This window comes from Lepidochelys olivacea (assembly GCF_965140295.1).
Source record: "Lepidochelys olivacea isolate rLepOli2 genome assembly, chromosome: 1".
Classification (NCBI taxonomy): domain Eukaryota; kingdom Metazoa; phylum Chordata; order Testudines; family Cheloniidae; genus Lepidochelys; species Lepidochelys olivacea.
In genome coordinates this window covers 337,771,239-337,794,442 of record NC_140411.1, presented here as the reverse complement: position 1 = coordinate 337,794,442, position 23,204 = coordinate 337,771,239, and the positions used below count along the sequence as shown (strand labels likewise).

The 23,204-nt window shown below is 41.9% G+C and overlaps 1 protein-coding gene across 3 annotated transcripts in view; it reads right to left on the bottom strand.

Moving 5' to 3' along the window:
• GRM3 (glutamate metabotropic receptor 3) overlaps positions 1-23,204 on the bottom strand; it is a 156,695-nt gene that overhangs the window by 21,472 nt on the left and 112,019 nt on the right. For all 3 annotated transcript variants that reach the window (XM_084643510.1, XM_084643509.1, XM_084643511.1), the window contains one exon: positions 19,141-19,996. In XM_084643510.1, the coding sequence (XP_084499636.1) occupies positions 19,141-19,996 (856 nt within the window). The remainder of the gene's footprint in view (positions 1-19,140; positions 19,997-23,204) is intronic.

Here is a 23,204-nt window from a genome sequence, read left to right as displayed (position 1 = left end):
CAGTGAGTTTCCCAGAAAGGAAATCCCAGACCAACTGATGAGTCACTCAGCGAGGATTTTATTCTTCTTTATTTTCCCAGTTTCAATTTTAAAATTAATTTGGGCAGTTAATTTGGGGATTTAAGTCACAATCTTTAAAACAGCCATTTATAAAGGTATTAGCTCAGTTAACTAATCTCTCCTGTCTCTTGGAAGGTAATAAAAAAAGAAGATCTTTGCAGCAGTATTCTTGAATTCATCCTTACCTGGCATTTTGTGTGCCTGTGACAGCAGACACTCACCTCTTGTGAGCACCTCCTGTCGGTTGGGTGTGAACCTGCACACTCAGTCTGTCTGCTCCTGTTGCCCCCTGTCGGCTGTTAACCTCATCAGGTGGGTGTTTAGCGACTCAGTCCTCTGGCTAAGTCGCCCAGAGTCTAAACGCATGAAGGAAGCCTTTCCAGGGTATAAGGTCCAACAGGGCCTGTCCCTGTGCCTTTGTTGATGTCTTTAGCCTTGTCTTTGGGCTCAGTTTTCAGCCCCTTCTGGGTTAGCTCTAAGTCTGAGCCTGTCCTGGTATAGAGCAGTGAACCCAGGGCTTTCTCCCTGGAGACTTTGTTCTCAGTGGTTCTCTGATGTCCTGTTTAAATTCTAGCCTCTTTTTTGGGCTTTTAGTACTGAGTCTGATCCCCTTCTCAGGGCTTAGGCCACTTCCCCAGTGGTCCGTGGGGGGACTTGGCCCACCCACTACTCTGGGCCCCAACCCAGGGATTCTACAAATAGCAGCCATGTGCTGCTTCCTTTAATAACTACTACTGCTGCTATTCTCTGGGCCAGTTCCCACATAGCCCCTTCCTCTTCACCTTTATCTCAGGTGAGATATCTTTGTCTGTTCCCAGCCTGCACCGGGTCTCTCCCAGGCCTCCTCGCCTGGAGAGTTTCACAGCCTTCCTCACCCATTTGGTCCCAGCCAACAAATGATCTGCTCAGGCCCTTCAGCTCCTTTTAACTGAGCCAGCTGGGCTCTGATTGGCTGCATCCCCGCAGCTTTTTGAGGCAGTTTTGGAGGACCAACTTTCATTGCTCCTTTCTGGGGGGCAGGGTGTGGTAAGACCACAAGACCTCCAGCAGGGGGCCTCTCACAGTGCCCAATTACACCTATGTAAAGAGGGTTAGCTAAAGTAAAATCTGTAAACCAAAAAAACAATATATAAGTTAAAGGTTTCAGAGTAAATTTAAAGTCACTTAAAGGTATTACCCAATTCTGCCTAGTGCCCAGTTACAGAGCAAACCCCACCAGACTAAAAATAGAGGTAGGATACCAGTAACATATTTCAGAAGGGAAGAGCTGCCCAGTTTATTGCACGGGTTGTAGAAGGTACATCTCCTAGCCTTGTGGCCCATTGATGCATTTATGTGCTTGGTGCAAACAGCTCATGGCCTGGGAGCCTAGCACAGGTCCAGAATTGTTGAATTGGGGGAGCTGAGAGAAATGGGTTTATAGAGACTGCCCATAGGTACAGCATAGACCCTCCTTAGAACAGGCTGCATTGATGGGAAAGCCAGTTGAGAAAGCCTGGCTCAGGATGAGAGGGGCCAATGTGGAATTGACAGACAAACTCCTTCAGATGGAACTCACATGTCCACACAGGAATCAAATCAGACACCAAGGAGGTTGCTCCAGGAGATGGAGGTTACAGCTGGGAGACACAGAGGGGCTGTGGTGATAGGAATCCGAACAGCAGAAATATTGGTAGCTAAGTATGCGGTGACTGTGAGAATAATTTGGTGACATGCTTTCTGTGTGCCAGATCTCACAAGATGTTTAAACAAACGTCTAGTGAGTGTTGTGGAGGAGCCTGCAGTCATGGAACTGATGGTACACAGTAGGTACCCATGATGCAGGGAGGTGTAGGAGAGAAGTCCTACTAGTGGAATGCACATTATTGGGGAAAAGGTTAAGTTAAAGGCTGGTGTGGTAGTTCTCTCTGAAATGCCTCCAGGTCCACACATGGGGCCAGCTAGATGGAGAAACTGCAGGATCTCACTGCATATATGAGAGGAGAGTGAAAGAGAGGTTTCAATATATTAGATACTGGGAAACTCTTATGGGAAAGGTGAACCTATAGAAAAGAGATGAGCTTCATTTTGAGCAGACTGGAAGCAGGCTGTTAGATATGGTTTTATGCGTAGGCAGTTACCTCTTTGGTCAGGGATGGATTCTGCAGAATACCTAGCAGGTGTTTGGCACAGTGCTTAATGTATAAATGTCACTTTAGAGAAAATAACACTTTTAGCAGCTGAGCGTTCGTGGAAATAACAGCAGATATGCCTAAATCTGAGAAGATACAGTGTCTTAAATAAAAAAAATCTGTTCTGTGCTTGCAGTATGTAATCTTCCAAAACAAGGTGCAGATCAGAGACAGAGCTCAGTAGCACAGAGACAGCTCATTAATGACATGCCTTGACAAAAGCGTTGCATATCCTCAGCCCTGCTGTTTCCTAAGCCTTGATTTCATGCGGTTCAGAAACAAATGTAGGAATGCGTATTGTGCATACTAGAGCTACCTTCCTCAGTAGCCTGCTGGCTCCACAGCCCTGTGGTAAGTGGTACCTCATGAAGCTAATGTGGAAATGAAAAGGTAAAGAACGGATTAGATCTATGAAACGCTGAAGTTTCCTGGAAAGTTATGTAAATCCCCTTTAGTCACACTAGATGGCGCTAGGAAAACTACCAATAGCGGATGTAACGGTGGAAAAGAAGACATTTATGCAAGTAGATAATATGAAAATTGTACTTTCTATTAACCCCTTTCGCCCCGTTTCAGGGGCATATTCATTGTCTTGGCAAGGCCTTATAAGGAAGATCCTTGATAATACAACAAGATACATGATGCCTGGGGCTCATGGGCTCCTCTTACAACGTATCCTGCAGGACTCAAGGAGTTAATTTAGCTTTTCATTCTCTTTGAGTTAGCTACATACAATTTGGTGCAGTTGAAGTGATTTATTTCTAGTGTGATTACATTTCAAACCACATGTAGCGTTGAATCAGAGCTCACTGGCATGTGTTTCTACACCAGTGTAACTCCACCAAGTTCAGCAGGGCTACTCCTGATTTACACTAGGGTCACCGAGAGAAGGCTCACACCCAGAGTATTCTCTACACTACTGCTCAAATGGTCTCACTTTATATTAAGATCCATTTACAAATAGTTTATAACGGGTTAGTAAATAATTAATAGATTTAAAAAAAAAATCAAGTGTTATAGTGTCCAGGAGGTTGCTTGCAAACATCTTATAACAACCTATAACACCGTCTCCTGATGTGCTTATACCTATCTGTAACACATACTGCTCAGGTCTATCATATAACATTTATTAACCCTTTATAAATGTAACCTTACTATCAACTGTGACCGATCAGATTTTATATTCAGCTCCATGGCTCACATTTCAGCTAAGCATCTTAATTGACTTGCTGTTGGGAGCCAGAACATGCAACTGTCAACCCTCACACGATTATTAATGGAAGCCTGGTCTATATTAGAAAATTAGGTCAGTTTAACTAGGGCTGTCAGGGGTGTGAAAAATCCATACCCCTAAACTGCATAGTTAAACTGAACTAAATCCCCGTGTTGATAGTGCGAGGTGGATGGAAGAATTCTTTTGTTGGCCTAGCTACCACCTCCTGGGGAGGTGGATTACCTACGCTGATGGGAGAATTCCTCCTGTCCATGTGGGCAGGGTTTATGCTGAAGTGTAGACAAGGCCAGAGAGTCAAATAGGAAAATCATGCCTAGTCTAGTCTCAATAGGGGACTAGGCCTCAATAATGCAGGCCAAAATGGGTACGTTTACACTGCAAACAAAAACATGCAGCTGGCCCATGCCAGCTGACTTGGGCTCACTGGGCTTGGGCTAAGGGGCTGTTCAGTTGCAGTGTAGCCATTCAGGTTTGGGCTGGAGTCCCGGCTCCAGGACCCTGCAAGGTGGGAGGGTGCCAGAGCTCGGGTTGCAGCCTGAGCTGCAATGTCTGCACCGGAATTAAACAGCCCCGTAGCACCATGAGCCCAAGACAGCTGGCATGGGCTAGCCATTGGTATCTAATTGCAGTGTAGACATACCCAGTGACAGCAGCTTGTATGAGCTGTCAGAGATACGTGGAAGAAGAAGTGTCTCTCCTGAAAGCGGGCCCTGCTGCTCAGCTCTGCCAGCTGACCACACTCTTGGACAAATATACCTATGCAGAGAAAACTTTGTAAATTAGACCTTGCCTTAAGTAGGGAAAACTCCCGAGCTGCCTCTGAGATGAGATGATTGCATGAAAACAATGCTCTTTGTTTTCCTTTCTGTCTTGTCCACCTACTTGCATGATCCTTGGGGCCTCTGCTGTTGAGGAACCACTGGCTGGTAGCAAGGTGGCAACCCATAACCAAGGTGATCTTTTTCTCATCACATCATTCTTACTCAGGACATTTTGGAAGTTGCTGTTGGAGCTCTGATTTATCAAAGAATATTCAGTTTGATACACAGAAAATATGAAGCGTATAAACATTAGCAAAAAAAGATTACATTTTTTAAAAAATGTAAGAAAAATCTCATGAATCCTTAAAATTAAAATGTCATTAATATAATTTTTAAAAATCAAGCAGTACCAAGGCTAATTTTGTTAAAGAATTCTGTTTAGCTGATAATTGACAAGCCATGGGAAAGTACCATGGGATTTCAGCATTGATGCCTGTGGATTGATATCAGGCTTTTAAGTTAAGATTATTCACTGTCAGAAATGGCTGGCACAAAAGGCAGCAAGCATGCAAGGTAATTTATACTAGCAATCAACTTGTAATTACAAAGGAAATTAAAGCGTGACTTTAAACAGTCTAACTCCTCCCTCAGGCCAACTAGTTGTTTTGTAAACATGAGCAAGGGGAACCCAATCCCATTATGAAGAATTATGGACCTTTTTAGGGTGAGGGCGTGAAATTTTAGGAGAGGGATAGCTATATTCTAAGTAGATCTTTAAATCCTTTGTGATTCTTTGAATTAATCTGCAAGCTGATGACCTTGCTTGTACAAATACTGAGGACTATAAAGTTGCTTACACAGGCCTAGATTCAGACTTGGACTATGTGCCCTACGCAAGGAAGCAAAAAACCCCTTTACACACTACACAAGCTACTCAGATCGTTGGACCAGGCATGAAGGTCTAAGCAGGGGCATGTCCATTTAATCCTTCCCTGGAGCAGGTGAGTTGGCATTTGGTGGGGAGAGGGATGGGTAGAACTTTGGCTCAGTTTCCCCAATGCACCGGCTAGTGTAGCTGAGCTGGCCTAGAGGTTGTGCTGTAAAGTGCTGCTGGTATAAGCCAGTGGTAATGTACCAACATCCCCTTCTCACCCCTGTGTCTTTGAAGTACAGTACCTCTAAGGGCTGCTCTTGCATTTCTGCAGCTTATGCACCATCCCTTGTTCCCTTCACATCTAGCCCACAGATTGCATTTGCATATAATGGAAGATGGGTGGTTAGGCACTAAATATCTATCACATTCATTCAGTCCCTCTTAATCTCTTTGGATAAATCTCTTTGGATTTATCTCAAGGGAATTTGAATAGACTCAGAAATTAAGATATTGAAGCATGATGATGGTGAAGACATTTTTCTCATGTGGTGGGGGACCTGGAGGATGAGAGAGATGTTTCCAGAGAATGCTCAAAATGTTTTTAATTAGCTAGTTTCAGACTTTAGAAATAGGAACCAAATGAACCTTGAAATAGACCCTCTGTCTGTTATTGTCTAATTGTCTTGATATAAAGGAGCTCCCAAATTTGACAGATGTGGATTTGATAACTTGTAATGCAATAATATTTGTTTTTGTTACAAAACTACCAAAAATTCTCCGGCAGTTACTATACAATTTGATAATTCTGAGAATGTTTGCAACAGTAGATTGTGTTTCCAATAGGAAAATATAGTGCACTCCAAGCAGAGCAATAATCCCTTTAAGGTAATTAATCTTAAATTGCCATTCATATAAAGGATAATAGAATGCTGTACAGTTTGAATAGAAACACAATGCTATGTTGTTCTGGGTACAGTAACCCTCATGCCCATACAGAGTGGAATGGACATGCTAAGATGGAGAAGAGTGTAGAGCAGATCAATTACAGTGATTGGGACAGTGGTGTAATATTGGTGGAAGGGAAAGATGACCTGAGTTTCACTTGGAAATGTAAACAGATTCAACACCCCATAATAATCCCCCACACAACATGCAGGGGTTCAACTCCCAGAATATTTTTTTTGTACACAGTTGCTTACTCTAAGGTGAATTTGCCATGAACATGAGTGTAGTGGAGGTGTGAACATATAGACTCCAAATGGAGAATCAAGTGAGTTCATGCTTTCAGTGGGACTCTTCGCATACATTAAGTGCCTTGCTAATTTGGGGCTTGGGTTAGGATATACCTTTTCTGTGGGATCTCTCCTGCCTTCGATATAAGATGTAGGAATTACATCTAATATCATGAGGGGTTAAACCACCATGCAGGGAAACATCTTACTAATGTCCAAAATGCCTAGTCAGCCAGTTCAGATGTGAAGTTACACTATGCACACCAATGAATAACAATAGAGGGATGGTGAAATAAAAGATGTCCACTACTGGCTTTTAAGTTATTCATGTGTATCACGTCCTCCCAGATGCAAAGCTGACAAGTCACCTTACAATGCCATCAGAGTTCATTGGAGTCTCTTTTCCAACAACGTGCAAGTTGCATATCCTGTTAATACTTCTGCATTCCTCCACTCCCAAGGATAGAGGATAAACCATGATGCACACATTTCCCCCCTCTGTCCAATGTTTTGCTCCACTGAATGTTCAGCAACAGCAGGAGCAATCACTGGACTCAGGGGGAAAGACAAAAAGGGAATATTGATGTATTTCCCCGCATAAAGGTGGAAGCATAGACCAGCAAGAGGCAGAGGTTGAAAAACTGTTGTAGAGAACTTAGAATGGCACTGACAACATAGCTTCCAAACCTACTGTGACACTAGACATATTTCTATGATAGAGTCTCAGAAGAGGATTTTTGTTCTTCAGGATACTGGAATTCCATGTTGGGGACAGTCAGTGTCTCTATGTTTGAACTGTAGTGGTCCTTGAAAACCAAACGAATAAGCTTAACAAACTTCCCTGATAAAAGTTTCTATTTACCATTAACATAGTCCTATATTATCTCTTTTGTCATCATTCAGTGCTGATCAGCACCCTTTCCTCAGCACCGAATCGATGTCCCTAGCATGGGTGCATGTATAGGACCCCAAGCTGTTGGAGGTGTAACGTTTTAGAGTAGATGGATATATGTGAAGACCTGGGCAAATTCCAGTTGGGAATCAATATGGGGGAAATTCACTCCTGTGCAGAAGGCCAGTGCAGGGCATAAGTGCCACTTATGTCCCCACCCAGCCCTCAGAAATAGGGGGTAGGTAGGACTTAAGTGGCACATACGCCCTGTGCCAGCCTCCTGTACCAGGGGAAATTTCACCTATTGTGTCCTCCTGAAATTGCTTCCGGTTCTATTGGGTATCATACACCTCACTTCTTGTCAGGTTGTGGTGTGCTATTAAACAAGCCCCACAATTTAGCCTAGAGAAGTGGTTACATTTCCTAGGAACCTAGGAATTGCCACACTGGATCATTTCCATTAGCCAGCTAGGCCAGTGGTCTCCAACAGTGGCAAGTGCCAGCATTTTGTGGTGAATGGAAGGACCAACATCTGTGTGGGCCAGTAGAGTATGAAACTCTCATTGACTTAAAAAAGAGTTGTGCACATGCATCTGAGAACAGAATTTACCCTATTATTAGAAAAGATTCTAAAGTGGGATCCTTTTGGATAAAAGGCACTATATAAATATAAGCCACTGGGCTAAATGTAGAGGTGACATAAATGGTGGGTTAGATTACATGTTCGCAAGTGGAAGAGTGGGCTTGGAGCCAGAAAAACAACCCACAGGAGGGGATAAGGAGGTGCAAGATAAAGTGGGGTAGGGCCCTCAGTATGTAAGTTACATCAGTTTACACCCACTAATCAATGTGTAACTTCCACTATCATTTGTATCACTTCTGCATTTGGCCCTGTGCCATTATTCCTATGCATTAAGGAGTTGGTTGTTTAGGCCTTAGATGGCATCCTAATGAGCCTACAAGTTTCCTCTGCTTTATGCCCCTCACCCTTGAAGGCCCAACATTGCAGACACCATCTTTCTGGCTAGTTAGTAATGGACATGTTTTCCTTTGTGGCCCATCAATGCTGCATCTCAATTGACCAGATGGTTTGCTATTGACTTGACCTAAGACACTCCATCCCTTTCAGGGCTCAGCATGTTCCTGACCATTGTTCCGTTGCTAGTGCAAAGTGTGGGCGCAGTCAGGTCAAAAAAACATTCCCATGTCTCCATCATAGTGTGAGAAATTGCAGCTGAAGGAACCATCCTGTAGATGTTTCTTTTGCAAGCTCTCTGCTTCTGATTCCTGAGCGCAGCCCTTCCTTGGAGAAGTATAGTATGTTAGCTAGTTAAGTCCTTGTATAAAATACGATTTCATGGCAGGAAGAAGGGAGAACAAGGAAATGACTCACAGGATAAAAGCTATGAAATATTATATTCCATTATTACCAATATCTGCTAATAAAAATGCACTGATGCTAAACTAAACTCTGTTTGAAATGCTTTATACATGTTTAAAATGTGAATCAAACAAACAAACAAACAGAAAAAGAAAGACACATTGTCCAGATCCAATTCCCACTGTCTATAGTGGGAATTGTGTGGGAGGTCAATTTCAGAACAATGATCCTACATAAAATATTCCTGCCTAGCCACTGTGTAGAGCTGGTTGCTTATTGAATTTGCTTTCGATAGATACAGGTAGTCTAATGGCTGGTTCTGAGTGTATACGACAGATGGTCAAGCATTTTTCAATGCATTTTTTAATGTTTTTTAATTTTAAAAAATGCTGATTTGTTGAAACTAAAACTTCACAAATCATGGTTGGGATTGATGAATTTCCCAACTTAAAAAATGTTGAGAAAAAAGGTTTCAAAATTATTAAAATGTTTTGTTTTGACATTTTTTGGAACAAAAAGTTCTGGCTATCTTGTCTGAAACAACATTTTGTTTAGAAATTTAAAATAAAATGTACGAAAAGTACTGAAAGTAAAATGAACTGTTTTGAAACCATGGAAATATCTCCTCAAATGAAAACATTTTTCATTTTTGGGTTTAAAAACACTAGTGAGAGTTTGAGATTTTATCTTAATTTGAGGAGGGAAAAAAATGTGAACTCTTGAAAACATTAGTGGGAGGGGAAAACCATTTCCAGGCCAGCTCGAGTGAATAGTTCAATGGAAGCATTCATCAACATTCACATGAATAATAAAGGTGAATTTGTTATAACAGGACTCCCAAACCTTTTTATTCATTCTCATCAAACTTCCATACAAGTGACTTTTTTATTCACAAGAATGTTTGCAGAAAACGAAAATCTTGTGAATATTTGCACAAATGTGCTAAGATTTGTGTTACAAGTGTTCGCATGGGCACCTCAGAATTGCCTTGATTTCCCATCCCCTATTTTTTAAAGTTCCCGTTTTTCAGCCAGGGAACAGAAACAATGTCATGGGACTTCACTGACCAATCATACACTAGGAATAAGGAATAAATAATAACTAAAGACATAGCTGAAAGAAACGACATATAGTCTGAAATAGATTCACATAAAATGTTCTGAAAATTTTCAAATAACAAATGTCAATAGGGTTATTCCTGATTTACACCAATGCTTTTGAGATCAGAATTGGAGATGTTAAAATAATGAATATAAATACTAAACTAGTTTATAAAGTAAGCAAACTATATATTTAAAAATCTAAATATCCAACAAAAACATGCAAAAAATATATATGCAAGACTACCTTTCAACCTGCCAAGGCTCGCACGTGGAACGCAATGTGAGATGCAGACAGACCCAAAATAAGGGACATAAAAATGACTCAGGCAGGAAACTTAAAATGCTGCTGGGTTATCCTTTAAGTGTAAAGGTCCCTTTCCATAATCTCAGTTTCATGATGCTGCATTTCTGATGTAAATAATACCCACCTACAAAAGTGAGGGGACATCAAATTTGTGAATGACCAACGTTCTTCCAAATGAGCGGCCTGGCTCTGTGTGCAGGGATGGTATGCTAGCAGTATATGAGCACGAACAGATACAAATAAATCATCAACTCAAACAACTCATTTTCTGTGGACTTGATCCAAAGACCCTTCGAAGTCAATAGGAGTCTTTTGGCTTTGCACCAGGCTCTTATGGAATAACTGCCCTCCATAAGAGGTGTAGTCTTCCCAATCCCTGTGTATGCTGATCTCATTCCTCTCATTAACCATTGGAACAACTTACAAAGGGTCATGGTGGATTGTCCAGCACTGACCATTTTAAAATCAAGACTGGATGTTTTTTTCCTAAAGATCTGCTCTAGGAATTATTTCGGGGAAGTTCTAGGGCCTATGTTATACTTGAGGTCAGACTAGATGATCACAATGGTCCCTTCTGGTCTTGGGATCTATGAATCATCCTTATTTAATCATATCCATTACTCTTGTTATTTGGGGACCAGATTCTGTCACCCTAACACCTATCAAATAGTGCCTTATTATACACATAACCCCATTGACTTCACTGCGACTATGGGTAGAATGAAGTACTGAGCAAGTGTGGCAGCATCTGGCCCTTTTTACTGGTTCATGATCCCAAATTAGATTGCAAACTCTATGGAGTAGGACACAGAGTCTGGCTCTTCTCACACAGTGTGTTTATTCCATTTAAACTCAGTAGTGTTACTTTGTGTGGAATCAGACCTACTCCCTCTTTATCTATGTGTGAATGTTGTGCACATGTATGGTGCCACAGAGATAATAAATAATATAATCCCATTGAAATGCTTCTCTCTCCTCTTGCTCTGGAAGCCAATGAAGTTGCAGAAGTGAATTTAGTGATTTAAAGATGAAAAGTGCCAGATGAGTGTAGTTGCTAGTCTGAATCTCTTCTTTTGTAGAGTCTTTTGACATTTAGAATTCAGGATGATAGTTGCCAGTGAAACAAAAGATGAAATAATAATAATAATTATAAAACATGCAGTAGGCAAAACATAGCAAGCCTGTGATTTAGGGAAATTAGGTTACTGAGCCTTCTGGCTCTCAGATATGTGATCTGAAAGCTGAGAACATTGTTCAGTTTTTCAGACATATGTGCAATGCTCAATAAACAGAGTGCCAAATTCTGCCCTCAGTTACACTCCTGAAAGGGCAGAGTATGCCCTAGAGTTTATAACATCTAAAGGTTACTTTATCAATATGGCCAAGGCAACTGAAGAGAAGTCACAAACCAGGCAGAGAATATTTATATTTATATTCAGGATGTATTTTTGACCAGCTCAGCCGAAACAAGTTGTGGGAAATATAAATATTCAAGTGAAGGAAACTGAGATCAAGAGCTGTTTGCTGTATCAGAGACTTCAAAGTTCAGTCATCTAACTATGTTGCTATTACCATTTTGGCTCTGCTGCTGTGTTTTTGGTTTCTGCAGACTTTTTAGGAATGGAGGCATGCTGGGTGCTGTCCAGCTGCAACATACTCCCCAGAGTCCTTTGAGAATTTTGAAGCACTGGGAAGAAGTATCTTTGCTGCTCGGTATCTGTGTAATGCTGTATGTTCCTTCTTTGTTGAATAGGGGAGTTTAGTGTTCATGCCAGGCAGCAAGTTGGTGGCATCTGGAGACAGACATGTTTTGGCCCAGATCCTCAAAAGTATCTAGGTGCCTAACTCCCACTGAAATCTGAGAGTTTGTTCATAAAGCAGGTATGGCATATGCCATGGCAATGAACATTGCCCGACCCACTGTGCCTCAACCTTGACTAGCAAAGATTACCTGAAAGGGTTATAAGAGGGTAATTCAGTCTCCAGTTCCATTCAGTCCTTGTGCCTTTTGCTCAGATTGTCAAGGAAGCTACCCATTAGCGCCAATTGTAATGGCAGTTTTTTATGGTGGGACTGGATTAGTGGACAGACACCACCAATTCAATGTATGTGGGCCACTGAACTGCTATCCCATCATAAGAATGTTTGGTTATCTGTAACCTAGATTTGATGGGACCTAAAGATGAAAGGGTCTGCATGGCATGTGCAATCTATTAAATCATCCAGTCTCAGCGCTACAGTGCATAATACAAATGGCATGTAGGACACTGTGGCTGTCTCTTGGTTGTACACCATGGCCATTCAGAGCCTGAGGCAACAGGAAGCACTATAGCCAGATCCCATGACTCAACTGATTGTGCTACAGGGGACTGTGACCCAGGGACATCTTGGTGCAACTTGGCAGAGGGGACACACTGGATTTTACAATGATCCCTTAGGTCAGACTGATGCAAAATAATTCACTAAAGGTGGCATGGGAGGTCTCTACCAAGTAGCCCACTGATCAGCATAATCCTGGCAAAATGTAGGTACAGATAATATTTAAGGAGTTATGCATCTATACTGAAAATTATGTTCTTAAACATGTCTCAGACAGGTTCTTTTCACACAAGGGATAATAGACGCCTATCTCCCTGTCTGGTCATTGTGTACTGGGTGCGTCACAATGGAGGCCTATTTGCATACTGAGCCAGATGCTGATTAGAAGATTGCAAAATCTACAAGAAAGGAGTATACAGGGGAAAAAAAACCAGCAGGGAGTTTATCCTGTTTATGAATGAGGACAAAGGATTGTTCTGATATATCTGGCAGTGCAGACAGCCTGGATCTTTCACCAAGGAGGCAAGCAGACAGAGTGACTTGCCTCATGAATGGAAGATCACAGCCAAGTCTGGCGGTAAAATGCTGGAAAGAATTTGGGCGAGAATTGCTTTTTAAGACATGAAAGTATCCATTTAAGCAAGTCTAGGTTCTAGAACGCGTGCTATGGTTTTATTTTATATGTAACCATTTGTTTCCAATACTTCTACTTGCTATTACTTGAATCTCTGTACTTTGTTATATAAACTTTTACTTGATTGCACTATAAACACATCTAAGTGCTGTGTGTCAAGTGCAGTCATGCTCTGTGGTGATACTGGTAAGCTGGGGTGTACGGTTTCTTTGGAAGTAGCAAATCTGTGGATTCTGAAAATGTCCAGTGGACCAGGGGCTGGAAATTCCAGGGAGACATTCAGACACTGGAGGTTGGAGTGAGCCTATTGCTGATCTGTCAAGACAGAGCAGGGCCTGCTTAGGCCTAGAGGAGAGTGTTTGTGTTGCCCGTGGCCTTTAGAATTGGGTAACTTTAGCTTTTAACAGTTTAACCTATGATATACATCTGGGATTACATATAGTAGAAGTAGAGCCATGTGAAGAAAGGATTTTTCAGTTCACTGGAAATTTCAAAACATTAAAAAAAATCTTTTCTAGGTAGACTGAAAATGATTTTTTTTAGAAATTTTTGGTGAATCGAAAAGTTGAAAAACATTGTTTCAGGTCAAATATGTTTTGTTTCAACAAAATAAAAACATTTCATTTTTATTTTGAGAATTTTAAAACATTTGAAAATATTTGAAAATAAAATGGAAGGAAATTTTGAATCAAAAAGTTGTTTCAAACCAAAAAAGTCAAAATGTTTCATTTTGAAAGTTTCAAAAGAAACTTTTTGATTATTTTGTATTTTTTAAAAGAAACAAATAATTTGGTCAAATAGGCACATGGTCGTGAAAGAATTTGATGTCACCGAATCTGCATTTGAAAAAAATTTCACTCAGCTCTTAGTAGAGGGCAATGGTGCACATAAACCCCAGACATCCCACAGTCAACCTGTGGAACTCTTTGCCAGAGGATGTTGTGAAGGCCAAGACTATAACAGGGTTCAAATAAGAACTAGATAAATTCATGGAGGATAGGTCGATCAATGGCTATGAGCCTGGATGGGCAGGAATGGTGTCCCTAGCCTCTGTTTGCCAGAAGGTGGGAATGGGTGACAGGGGATGGGTCACTTGATGATTACCTGTTCTGTTCATTTCCTCTGGGGCACCTGACTTTGGCCACTATCAGAAGATAGAATACTGGGCTAAATGGACCTTTGATCTGACCCAGTATGGCCATTCTTATGTTCTCATGCAGCTTGTTACAATATAATTTTAGTGCTTGTTGAAGAGAATTTACTCCGTATTTGCTTTGGTTTTACTGATCATTGATAATCATCTTTAGCATTTTTTTGATTAGCAAGTCCTCAGCCTGAGTTCTTAGCTGCTGTTGCAAGCTCGACCGTCAGCTCAATATAATGCGTATGTTCTTTTCACAACCCCCCAAAAGACAACAACACAAGACAGTCAAAAGGCTCTTGAGCTCTTGAGGCTAAGGAAATTTGACTTGGACCACAGGATTCTAAATAAATTGCAGAGTGGGGGTTGTAAAACTTTGTTGTGCTCAGAAATGAGCATACATCCTGTGGCCTTAAGACTATGAGAGAAGGGAAATAGCTGAGTGAGCTCTCTGTTGGCATCCAATGGGCAATACTGAACACTAAGTATTATACTTCTGTTTTCAGGAGGGATTATGGGGATTATAAAGATCAGATATGGAGTCAGTCTTTGCCTTTATGGGACCCCAGCCAACAACTAAGGAGTGGGTAAGGGTGTGTGTATCTATATATATGAACTGGGCTTTGAGTTCTCCAATCCAACTACTGGCGGTGAGCATATGGATATAAATTACTCTTCCCTCTACTCACACTGGTGGAAGCGTGGCATGAGAGATTGAGTTATCTCCTCCCTCTGCTCATGCTGCTGAAAAAGGCTAATGTGCAGTGATATTTAAGGCCCAAAGGGATCATCTAGTCTGACCTTCTGCATAACACAGGCCATATATCTTCCCTGTATTAATTCCTGCTTCATGTCCAACAACTGTGCTTGAACTTCAGCAGATCTTTTAGAAAAACAGCTTGTTTTGTTTTAAAAATTGCCAGTGATGGAGAATCCACCACAACCCTTGGTAAACTGTCCAGTATTTAATTACCCTCACTATTCAAAATTTGCCCTTTATTTCTAGTCTACATTTGTCTAGCTTCAGCATCCAGCCATTGGATCTGCTTATACCTTTGTCTGCTACACTGAAGAGCTATTACCAGATTTCTGTTCCCCATGTAGGTAATTATAAACTGTGATCAAATCACCCCTTACCTTTCTCTGAGTTAAGCTAAATAGATTAAGCTCCTTGAGTCCATTACTATAAGGTAGGTTTTCTAATCCTTCAATCATTCTCGTGGCTCTTCTCTGAACCCTCTCCAATTTTTCAATATCCGTCGTGAGGTGTGTACACCAGTGCTGGACACAATATTCCAGTACTGATGGCACCGATGCCAAATACAGAGGTAATATAACCTCTTTCTTCTCTTTCCCTTATTTATACATCCAAGAATTACATTAGTCCTTTTGGCCACAGTGACACATGGGAGCTCATGTTCTGCTGATTATCCGCCATGACTTCGAAATCTTTTTCCGAGCTGCTGCTTCCCATGATAGAGTCCCCCATCCTGTAAGGATGGAATTTATATATTTCTCTTTTGTACAGTATTGACTTTAATCAAAAAAATTCAGTGTCTCACAAATGAACTAAGTCACACAAAAACTCTCTGAGGTAGGCAAATGTGTTATGTTAAATTTTACAGAGGGGTAAGCAGAGCCTCAGAAATGATAAACAAGTCAGTGACAGAGTTAGGACTAGAATGTAGGAATCCTGATGCCCAGTCCTCTGTTCTAACCATTATACCATACACTAATTCCTCCATACTGTGTTTTATCTTACATATTCCTGTTATGCCTTTATTGTTTTGCTATTGTCACGGGGTTTGGATTGCAACTACATGTATTGATGGTGTAAGTTACATATAGTCAAACTGGTGTTAGCTGGCATATATGAAGATGCAACTTACACATTTTTTAAAAACTGGAGGTGTGTAATAAGGATCAATATTTGGGTCTTTACAGGGAGACAAACCATGAATATCGGCTGCCTACTTCTATGCCTGCATGGCTTGTCCGTCTGTACTGCAGGCTTTCAGCACAGATGGTGAGTTCTCCCTAACAACTCTAAAGTATTCAATAACTATTTGTTTCAGAGTAACAGCCGTGTTAGTCTGTATTCGCAAAAAGAAAAGGAGTACTTGTGGCACCTTAGAGACTAACCAATTTATTTGAGCATGAGCTTTCTTGAGCTACAGCTCACTTCATCAGATGCATGCCGTGGAAACTGCAGCAGACTTTATATATACACAGAGAATATGAAAAAATACCTCCTCCCACCCCATTGTCCAGCTGGTAATAGCTTGGAGTGGGAGGAGGTATTTTTTCATATTCTCTGTGTATATATAAAGTCTGCTGCAGTTTCCACGGCATGCATCTGATGAAGTGAGCTGTAGCTCACGAAAGCTCATGCTCAAATAAATTGGTTAGTCTCTAAGGTGCCACAAGTACTCCTTTTCTTTTTGCAAATAACTATTTGTGTGTGTATTTGTGAATATTATTATTGTCCTTGTTACATTTCTTTCCTGATTCTTTTGGAGAGTCATGAACTATTAACAAGGCTAAGGAAACTTCAGCATTCAGACTCTGACTTGGCACTAGTATAAGTGCTGTGTAAGTTAGTTCCACACCATCCTCCCATCCCCACTGGGATGCATTTTTGGATGAGTCCTTTGGAAGCTATTTTGTATTGCAAACAATGTAATCCCAAATGCTGCTGCAATTGATCTGCCCTTGAAATTCCCAGAGTACAATGTGTGGTGTATATATGGAATGGATGCAGGTAGAATTTACATAGCCTGTGACAAGATGAAGCAACAAGCCTCTGATAGGTCCAAAGGGCAGCAGTGTTAGTGATATTTGCAAGCTGGTAGTCAAAAATGCCATGTAATTGTATTCTGAAAGATTTCTAGTATCTGGTAGAGTTTGTATTAATCTCACACCCAGAGCCTAACAGCAACTAGTGAAGATCATGGGTGAAATCCTGGCCCCATTGAAATCAATAGCAAAACTCCCCTTGACTTCAATGGGCTAGTATTTCACCCATCCCAGTTTATAACTGAGAACTGACTCCAAAATAATAAGAGTTAATCAGATCATACAGCAGGTGCAGCTCATTGTTTTTGATAATACCAGTGAGAAATCTCTGCAATAGAGCCAGTAGGAAATCTTTTGACAAAATGTTTTTTCATCTGAAAATATCAGTTCACTGAAACTGAAACTTAATGGGAAAGGCTTGATTTCAATGAATTTCCTGTTGTGAGCAATTTTTGAAAAAAAAAAAAAACTTGTAACATTGTCAAAACATCCCATTTTTACATTTTCAAACTGAAATGTTTTGTTTAAAAAATTAGGTTAATTTATAGTATTAAAAATCAAAATAAATGTTTTTTGATTAACCTGAACCAATTTTTTTTTCATTTTCAGTTAGTGAAAATGTCTAAGATTTCAACTTTTTGACCCAATTCAGGATGTGAAAATTTTTGAAAATCTCGAAAATGTTTGCAGGATGGGAAAACTGTTTCCCACCTCACTTTAATTTGTGATCTTGAATGTGATTAGGTAACAGTTTATTACTCTGTGATGTTCAACTCTATTAGTAGCAGTATGTGAATTTAATTTCGTAAAAGTAACTATAGTTTAACATAAATGCTTGCTAATAATCTAAAGATTGTGAATTCTGCACTGTCACTGGTGAGCTGTTATTTAACGGAGTCGTCTGACTGGGTAGTAGAACTAGTTTGATGAGTAACTGCACATCACTGGGAGTAAGGGATTCACAATCTGGCTTAATTAACGAAATAAATAGAAAACATTCTGCTCACGTTAAAAGGGGGAAGATTTGTATTTTCCCCTTTCCATTAGATTTAAAACCTAAAAAGATATCACCACTGTGCTATTTCCTGCTACACATAACATAATAAATAAATAAAATATAATCACAATGCATTGGGATTCGGTGCATATATTATCTATGTGCTTGTGTGCACGGTATGTATTGATGTGTTCAGGAGGGAACGAAATAACACATGCAGCTATCTAGTGGATGGCCCAATCCATTGTATGAACACTTTTAGGAACAGATTTTTGAAAGCTCTCAGCACCCAGCTGCTCCCAATGAGAACACTTCTCATTCTCTACGAGAAATGCTGTCTTCTGCTGAACTCTTTTGAAAAACTGGTTCCAGCTGTGGATGTTGAGCACTTTTGAAAATCTGGCCCGTGAGGCCTGAGCCAAAACCCAAGAACAGCTCCAAACCTTGGCAAGATTCACATCCCAATCTCAAGTTTGCAGGTGGAGCCTGTTTTCTTGACGGTCCCACCAGTCTGGGTCTTTACAGGGAGACAAACCATGAATGACTCCTGGGGCCACGTGTATTGTATTGCACTCGCAATACCTCTTGGTTTCTCTCAGGCAAACTATAGCAGCGTGTTCCCTTGGCATCAGACAGGTCATCCACGCAACTCACTTTAATAATTCATACAAATGTGAGTGTGATCTATGTGCCTAAGGAGGGAGATAGACATATAAAACCAAGGAATTATAATACTGTACTTTCTATTTGTTTGCCCTCTGGAACTCCTTTGTCTTGTTATGGTGATATGTTAATAGAAGACTAACCAGTAGCCAGTGACAATGGTGAGGCAGGTAGTGAGCTGCATTGTGAGCACAGCTAGTCCCCATGAAAATGTGCGTGTATCATTATCACATTATCCACCTTCTGCCACCTCCTTACATTAGTATTACCGAGGTTTTGGCATTTTGTAAGCAATTTAAATGGCAAGATCTGTAGAGCTCGGCTTCAGTGATGTCCTTAACAACGTGCATAGTCAACTGGACTTCTCACATGCTCAGTGTTATGCCTGTATGTAAGTATCTTATTGCAGCAGGGACTAATGTAAAGAGTGTTTCTTTACTCTCGCACCTACCACAAAGGGGACCTGATCCCTATCATATAAGTGATAAATAATATAAGAATAATAAAGGTATTTAACTTTTCCAATCTCATTAGCAAACATCACACACTGCATGCCACAAAGAAAAGCTCTCTTTTACCTGTGAAGTTAACTTTCAGTAGGTAATCTTTATACAGCTTCTTGCCATCCAGAAGTTTCATGGCATCACACAGTTTGGTAGTGTTGGGGCACAGTGTCCGTTGCATTTTGTGCAAGGCGTGGGCCATTGCATACACAGCATTCACCACAAACATGATCTTGGATTCCTGCTCGTAATTGGAACTGTTGATATTTAAGTGTTTGTCACAAGCTTTTCTGTGTGGTTTTCTGTTCTGGAGACTGCACTGGAATTTTTGCTCCCAAAAGTCCCTGAACCAGGGATTGCGATGATTATTATAAGGATTAAGGCTTTGGAAGTACCGGTCAAACTCTTTAACTGGGTGGGAAGCAAGTTCCAGGGTTATTGCTCCATAAGCTACATGCTCGTTGCCCTTGACAACGCTCTCCTGGGCCCCCCACCCGTCACTGGCAACCCATGTAAAGGAAACGTTGAATCGGTTAGCGGCAGCAATGAGCTCCCGAGAGTCATCGCTTCTCATGAAGAGCACGACCACTCTTGCGTTGGGTTTCTGGAGCAGCTCTCTGATTACGCTGTCATAGGACTTCCTGATGTTGGACCTGCCAACCTTCTCTGAGGTGGCAATGCAGATGTTCCGGAGGCGAGCCTCCTGTTCAAAAGCTTCGATCCCTGTCTCTCCGTAGTCTCCTTCTGAGGCCACCGTTGATACGTAGGTCCAGTTGAAGAACCGTAAGATCTCGGCCATTGCTTTTGCTTGATAGAAGTCGGGAGGGACTGTCCTTGCAAAATAATCGTAGCGGGACTTGTCACTCAGCTTGGCGCTGGTGGAGGCATAGCTGATCTGGGGGATCTGGAATAGCCTCAGCAAATTTGCAACCTGGAGGGAAGAGGGAAAAGACACATTTTACTGGGTGGTAATTATGAATTTGAACCAAACATACCTATGAAGTGCCAAACAATGGCTGTTCCAGTGTGCGGTGCCCTGGAGGAGACGGGGTGTCTAGCAGAGGCTACAGGTCCACTCCTGTCCCTATCTCTAGTGGGAGCAATGCACTGGGGGGAGCCTGATGTAGCAAAAGTCCTGCTGCCCCATTCACTTGCCCCAAGTCCTTCTGGGGGCATAATGGGCTGTAGTCACTGCTGCTGCATATGGGCTGGCTCCATTGGCTTGAGTAGAGTGGTGCCCATCTACACCAGAAGAGAATTCAACCCAGTGCCACCAGGACCATTGTTTGGTTGGAGCATATCCAATCTTGGCATTTATACTGGTGGGACTGGAGTGTCCTGCCCCTGCACAGTGTGATTCAGTTTTTCAAGGGCCTAATTAGGCATGTGACTTAATATCCCAGTATGCTCGGAGCAGCCTCCAAATTAATGTATACAACGCCTCCTCCAAAGAAACTCCTGAAGCCCCATCTGTTCGCTGACACGCTCCAGCTGCAGTGACGCCCTCCCACCCTTTCCCTTTCTTTACTGTATTGTGCTCTTTGTTCTGTATTGTTCTAGCCAGTGCTCCCCCCCCAGGGTGGTGACCTGTTATTTGTTTGGCATGGCTCTCCTACTATACAGTGCCATGTTCTCCAACAGTGCTATATAAATAATAAATAATATTAATAATCCCTAATTGCACTTGCTGGGAGATTTATGCTGTGCAATGTACTGCTTTTTTATACACTGCCATTTCCCTTGCTAGTGGGCAGTTATTACACGTAAATGTGTTTCGAACAATCCATCCAGATTGCACGGGTAGCTATGAGACAGTGTTGCTCTTGGGCTGAATCTGGAAGGAGAAGAGGAAAGATATGTTCTTCCTTGCTGCCATGTCTTCCTGGTCAGTTGCAATGGGTCTCATGTGACTGAAAGGGGGTAGATCTGTTTCCACCGTGTGCTAGTAATCTTAAATAAACCAAATTTAAAGTTTCTAGTATAGCCAGTCTTGGAATATGGCTCAATAAAAATGTTAGAAGAATTTTCCTAAAACAAACCATACCTATTAAATATAAATCAATAAATGGCATAACCAAGTCACTTCAGATTTTGACCCCAAGTTGTCGTCTGACCACAGTCCACCGTCAAGAGATTGCAAGTGCAGTGGACTTTTGAGAAATTTAGAGGAAGGATATTTGTAACAAGAAGGATGGCTAGTGTTGCGATTAAGGTTGTCCTCTAGGACTTTGTAGACTGAGGTTTAATTCATGTGCTACCACAGAGACAGCCTGCGTTTACTGTCTGGACTAGATGCAGAGTGGCGATTCACAAAGACAAAGGAACACCAAGAGAGTTTTCAAAGCGGGAGGTGGGGGGGCTAAGAGACAATAGCCTAGGATTGCGTAAGAGCAGAAGATTGGTCCAAATGGTTATCCATTACAAGAGGAGGCTCTGTGTCAGGGTGTGTGTGCGTGCATGCGCTTGGCTCATGAACAGTGGATCCCAACTTTGTGGGCTGGACAAGCACTGGAAGAACTAATAGTTGAGTGAGAAATACCTTATTAGACAGGAAAGTACTGTGACAGGGTCAGGCCAGATGGCTATAGGAGTGTGATAGAAGGCAGATATATTAGCCCCAGGTTAAGTAGGTCCCCTTTCCCTGGGTAGGGTAACAGGGAAGGTTCCAGAACAATTAGGAACTTTCTGGAAACAAGGCAGACCCACTGATCAGAACACCTGCAGCCAATCAAGAAGCTGCTAGAATCAAGTAAGACAGGCAGGCTAATCAGGGCACCTCGGTTTTAAAAGGAGCTCACTTCAGTTTGTAGTGTGTGAGTGTGAGGAGCTGGGAGCAAGAGGTGCAAGAAGCTGAGAGTGAGAAGGTGTACTACTGGAAGACTGGTTTCAGAGTAACAGCCGTGTTAGTCTGTCTTTGCAAAAAGAAAAGGAGTACTTGTGGCACCTTAGAGACTAACCAATTTATTTGAGCATGAGCTTTCGTGAGCTACAGCTCACTTCATCGGATGCATACCGTGGAAACTGCAGTAGATATTATATACACACAGAGACCAGCAGGAGAGTGAGTTTGTGTGGGGGGGGGGGCGGAGGGTGAGAAAACCTGGATTTGTGCTGGAAATGGCCCAACTTGATGATCACTTTAGATAAGCTATTACCAGCAGGACAGTGGGTTGGGAGGGGGTATTGTTTCATGGTCTCTGTGTGTATATAATGTCTACTGCAGTTTCCACGGTATGCATCCGATGAAGTGAGCTGTAGCTCACGAAAGCTCATGCTCAAATAAATTGGTTAGTCTCTAAGGTGCCACAAGTACTCCTTTTCTTTTTACTGGAAGACTGAGAAGTACAAGCATTATCAGACATCAGGAGGAAGGTCCTGTGGTGAGAATAAAGAAGGTGCTGGGAGGAGGCCATGGGGAAGTAGCCCAGGGAGTTGTAGCTGTCACGTAGCTGTTACAGGAGCCACTGTAGACAGCTGCAATCCACAGGGCCCTGGGCTGGAACCCGGAGTAGAGGGCGGGCCCGGGTTCCCCCCATTCCTCCATCCCCCCAACTCCCTACTTGATACTGGAGGAGTTGACCTGGACTGTGGGTTCCATCAGAGCGGAAGGTCTCTGGACTGTTCCCCGATCCATTAGGTGGATCAGCAGAGACTGCAGAGATTGTTCTTCTTCCTTTTCCCCATGCTTGCCAGTGATGAGGCTGAGTGAATGGCAGATCTGAGCCATGAAAGTGGCCAAACTGAGGGCTGCCATGAACCTCTGAAGAGAGCAAATATGCCAATAAGCGCAGGACCCACCAAGGCAGAGGAGGAACTTTGTCACAGTACTTTGTTAATAAGTACAGGCTATAGATTGTGTTTTATGTTTTTCATTTACTTGTAATCTTATGTTTCCAAAACCTTTTATTTGAATCTTTATCTCAAGCTCTGTTAAATAAACCAGCAGGTGGGTTGCACTGGTTCCTCAGAGGCAGAGGATCAGTGTACTTTGTGGGCACCCAGAAGACAGGGGATTGGACACTTGAGTGTAACAAAGTGGGTTGTTTCAATTGCTATCTTACATTGGAAAAGAGTGGGGCTCGTGGAGCTGGGAGCCTGTGTTGCCAGTAGCCAGCGGCTGGGACACAGTGGGACACAGA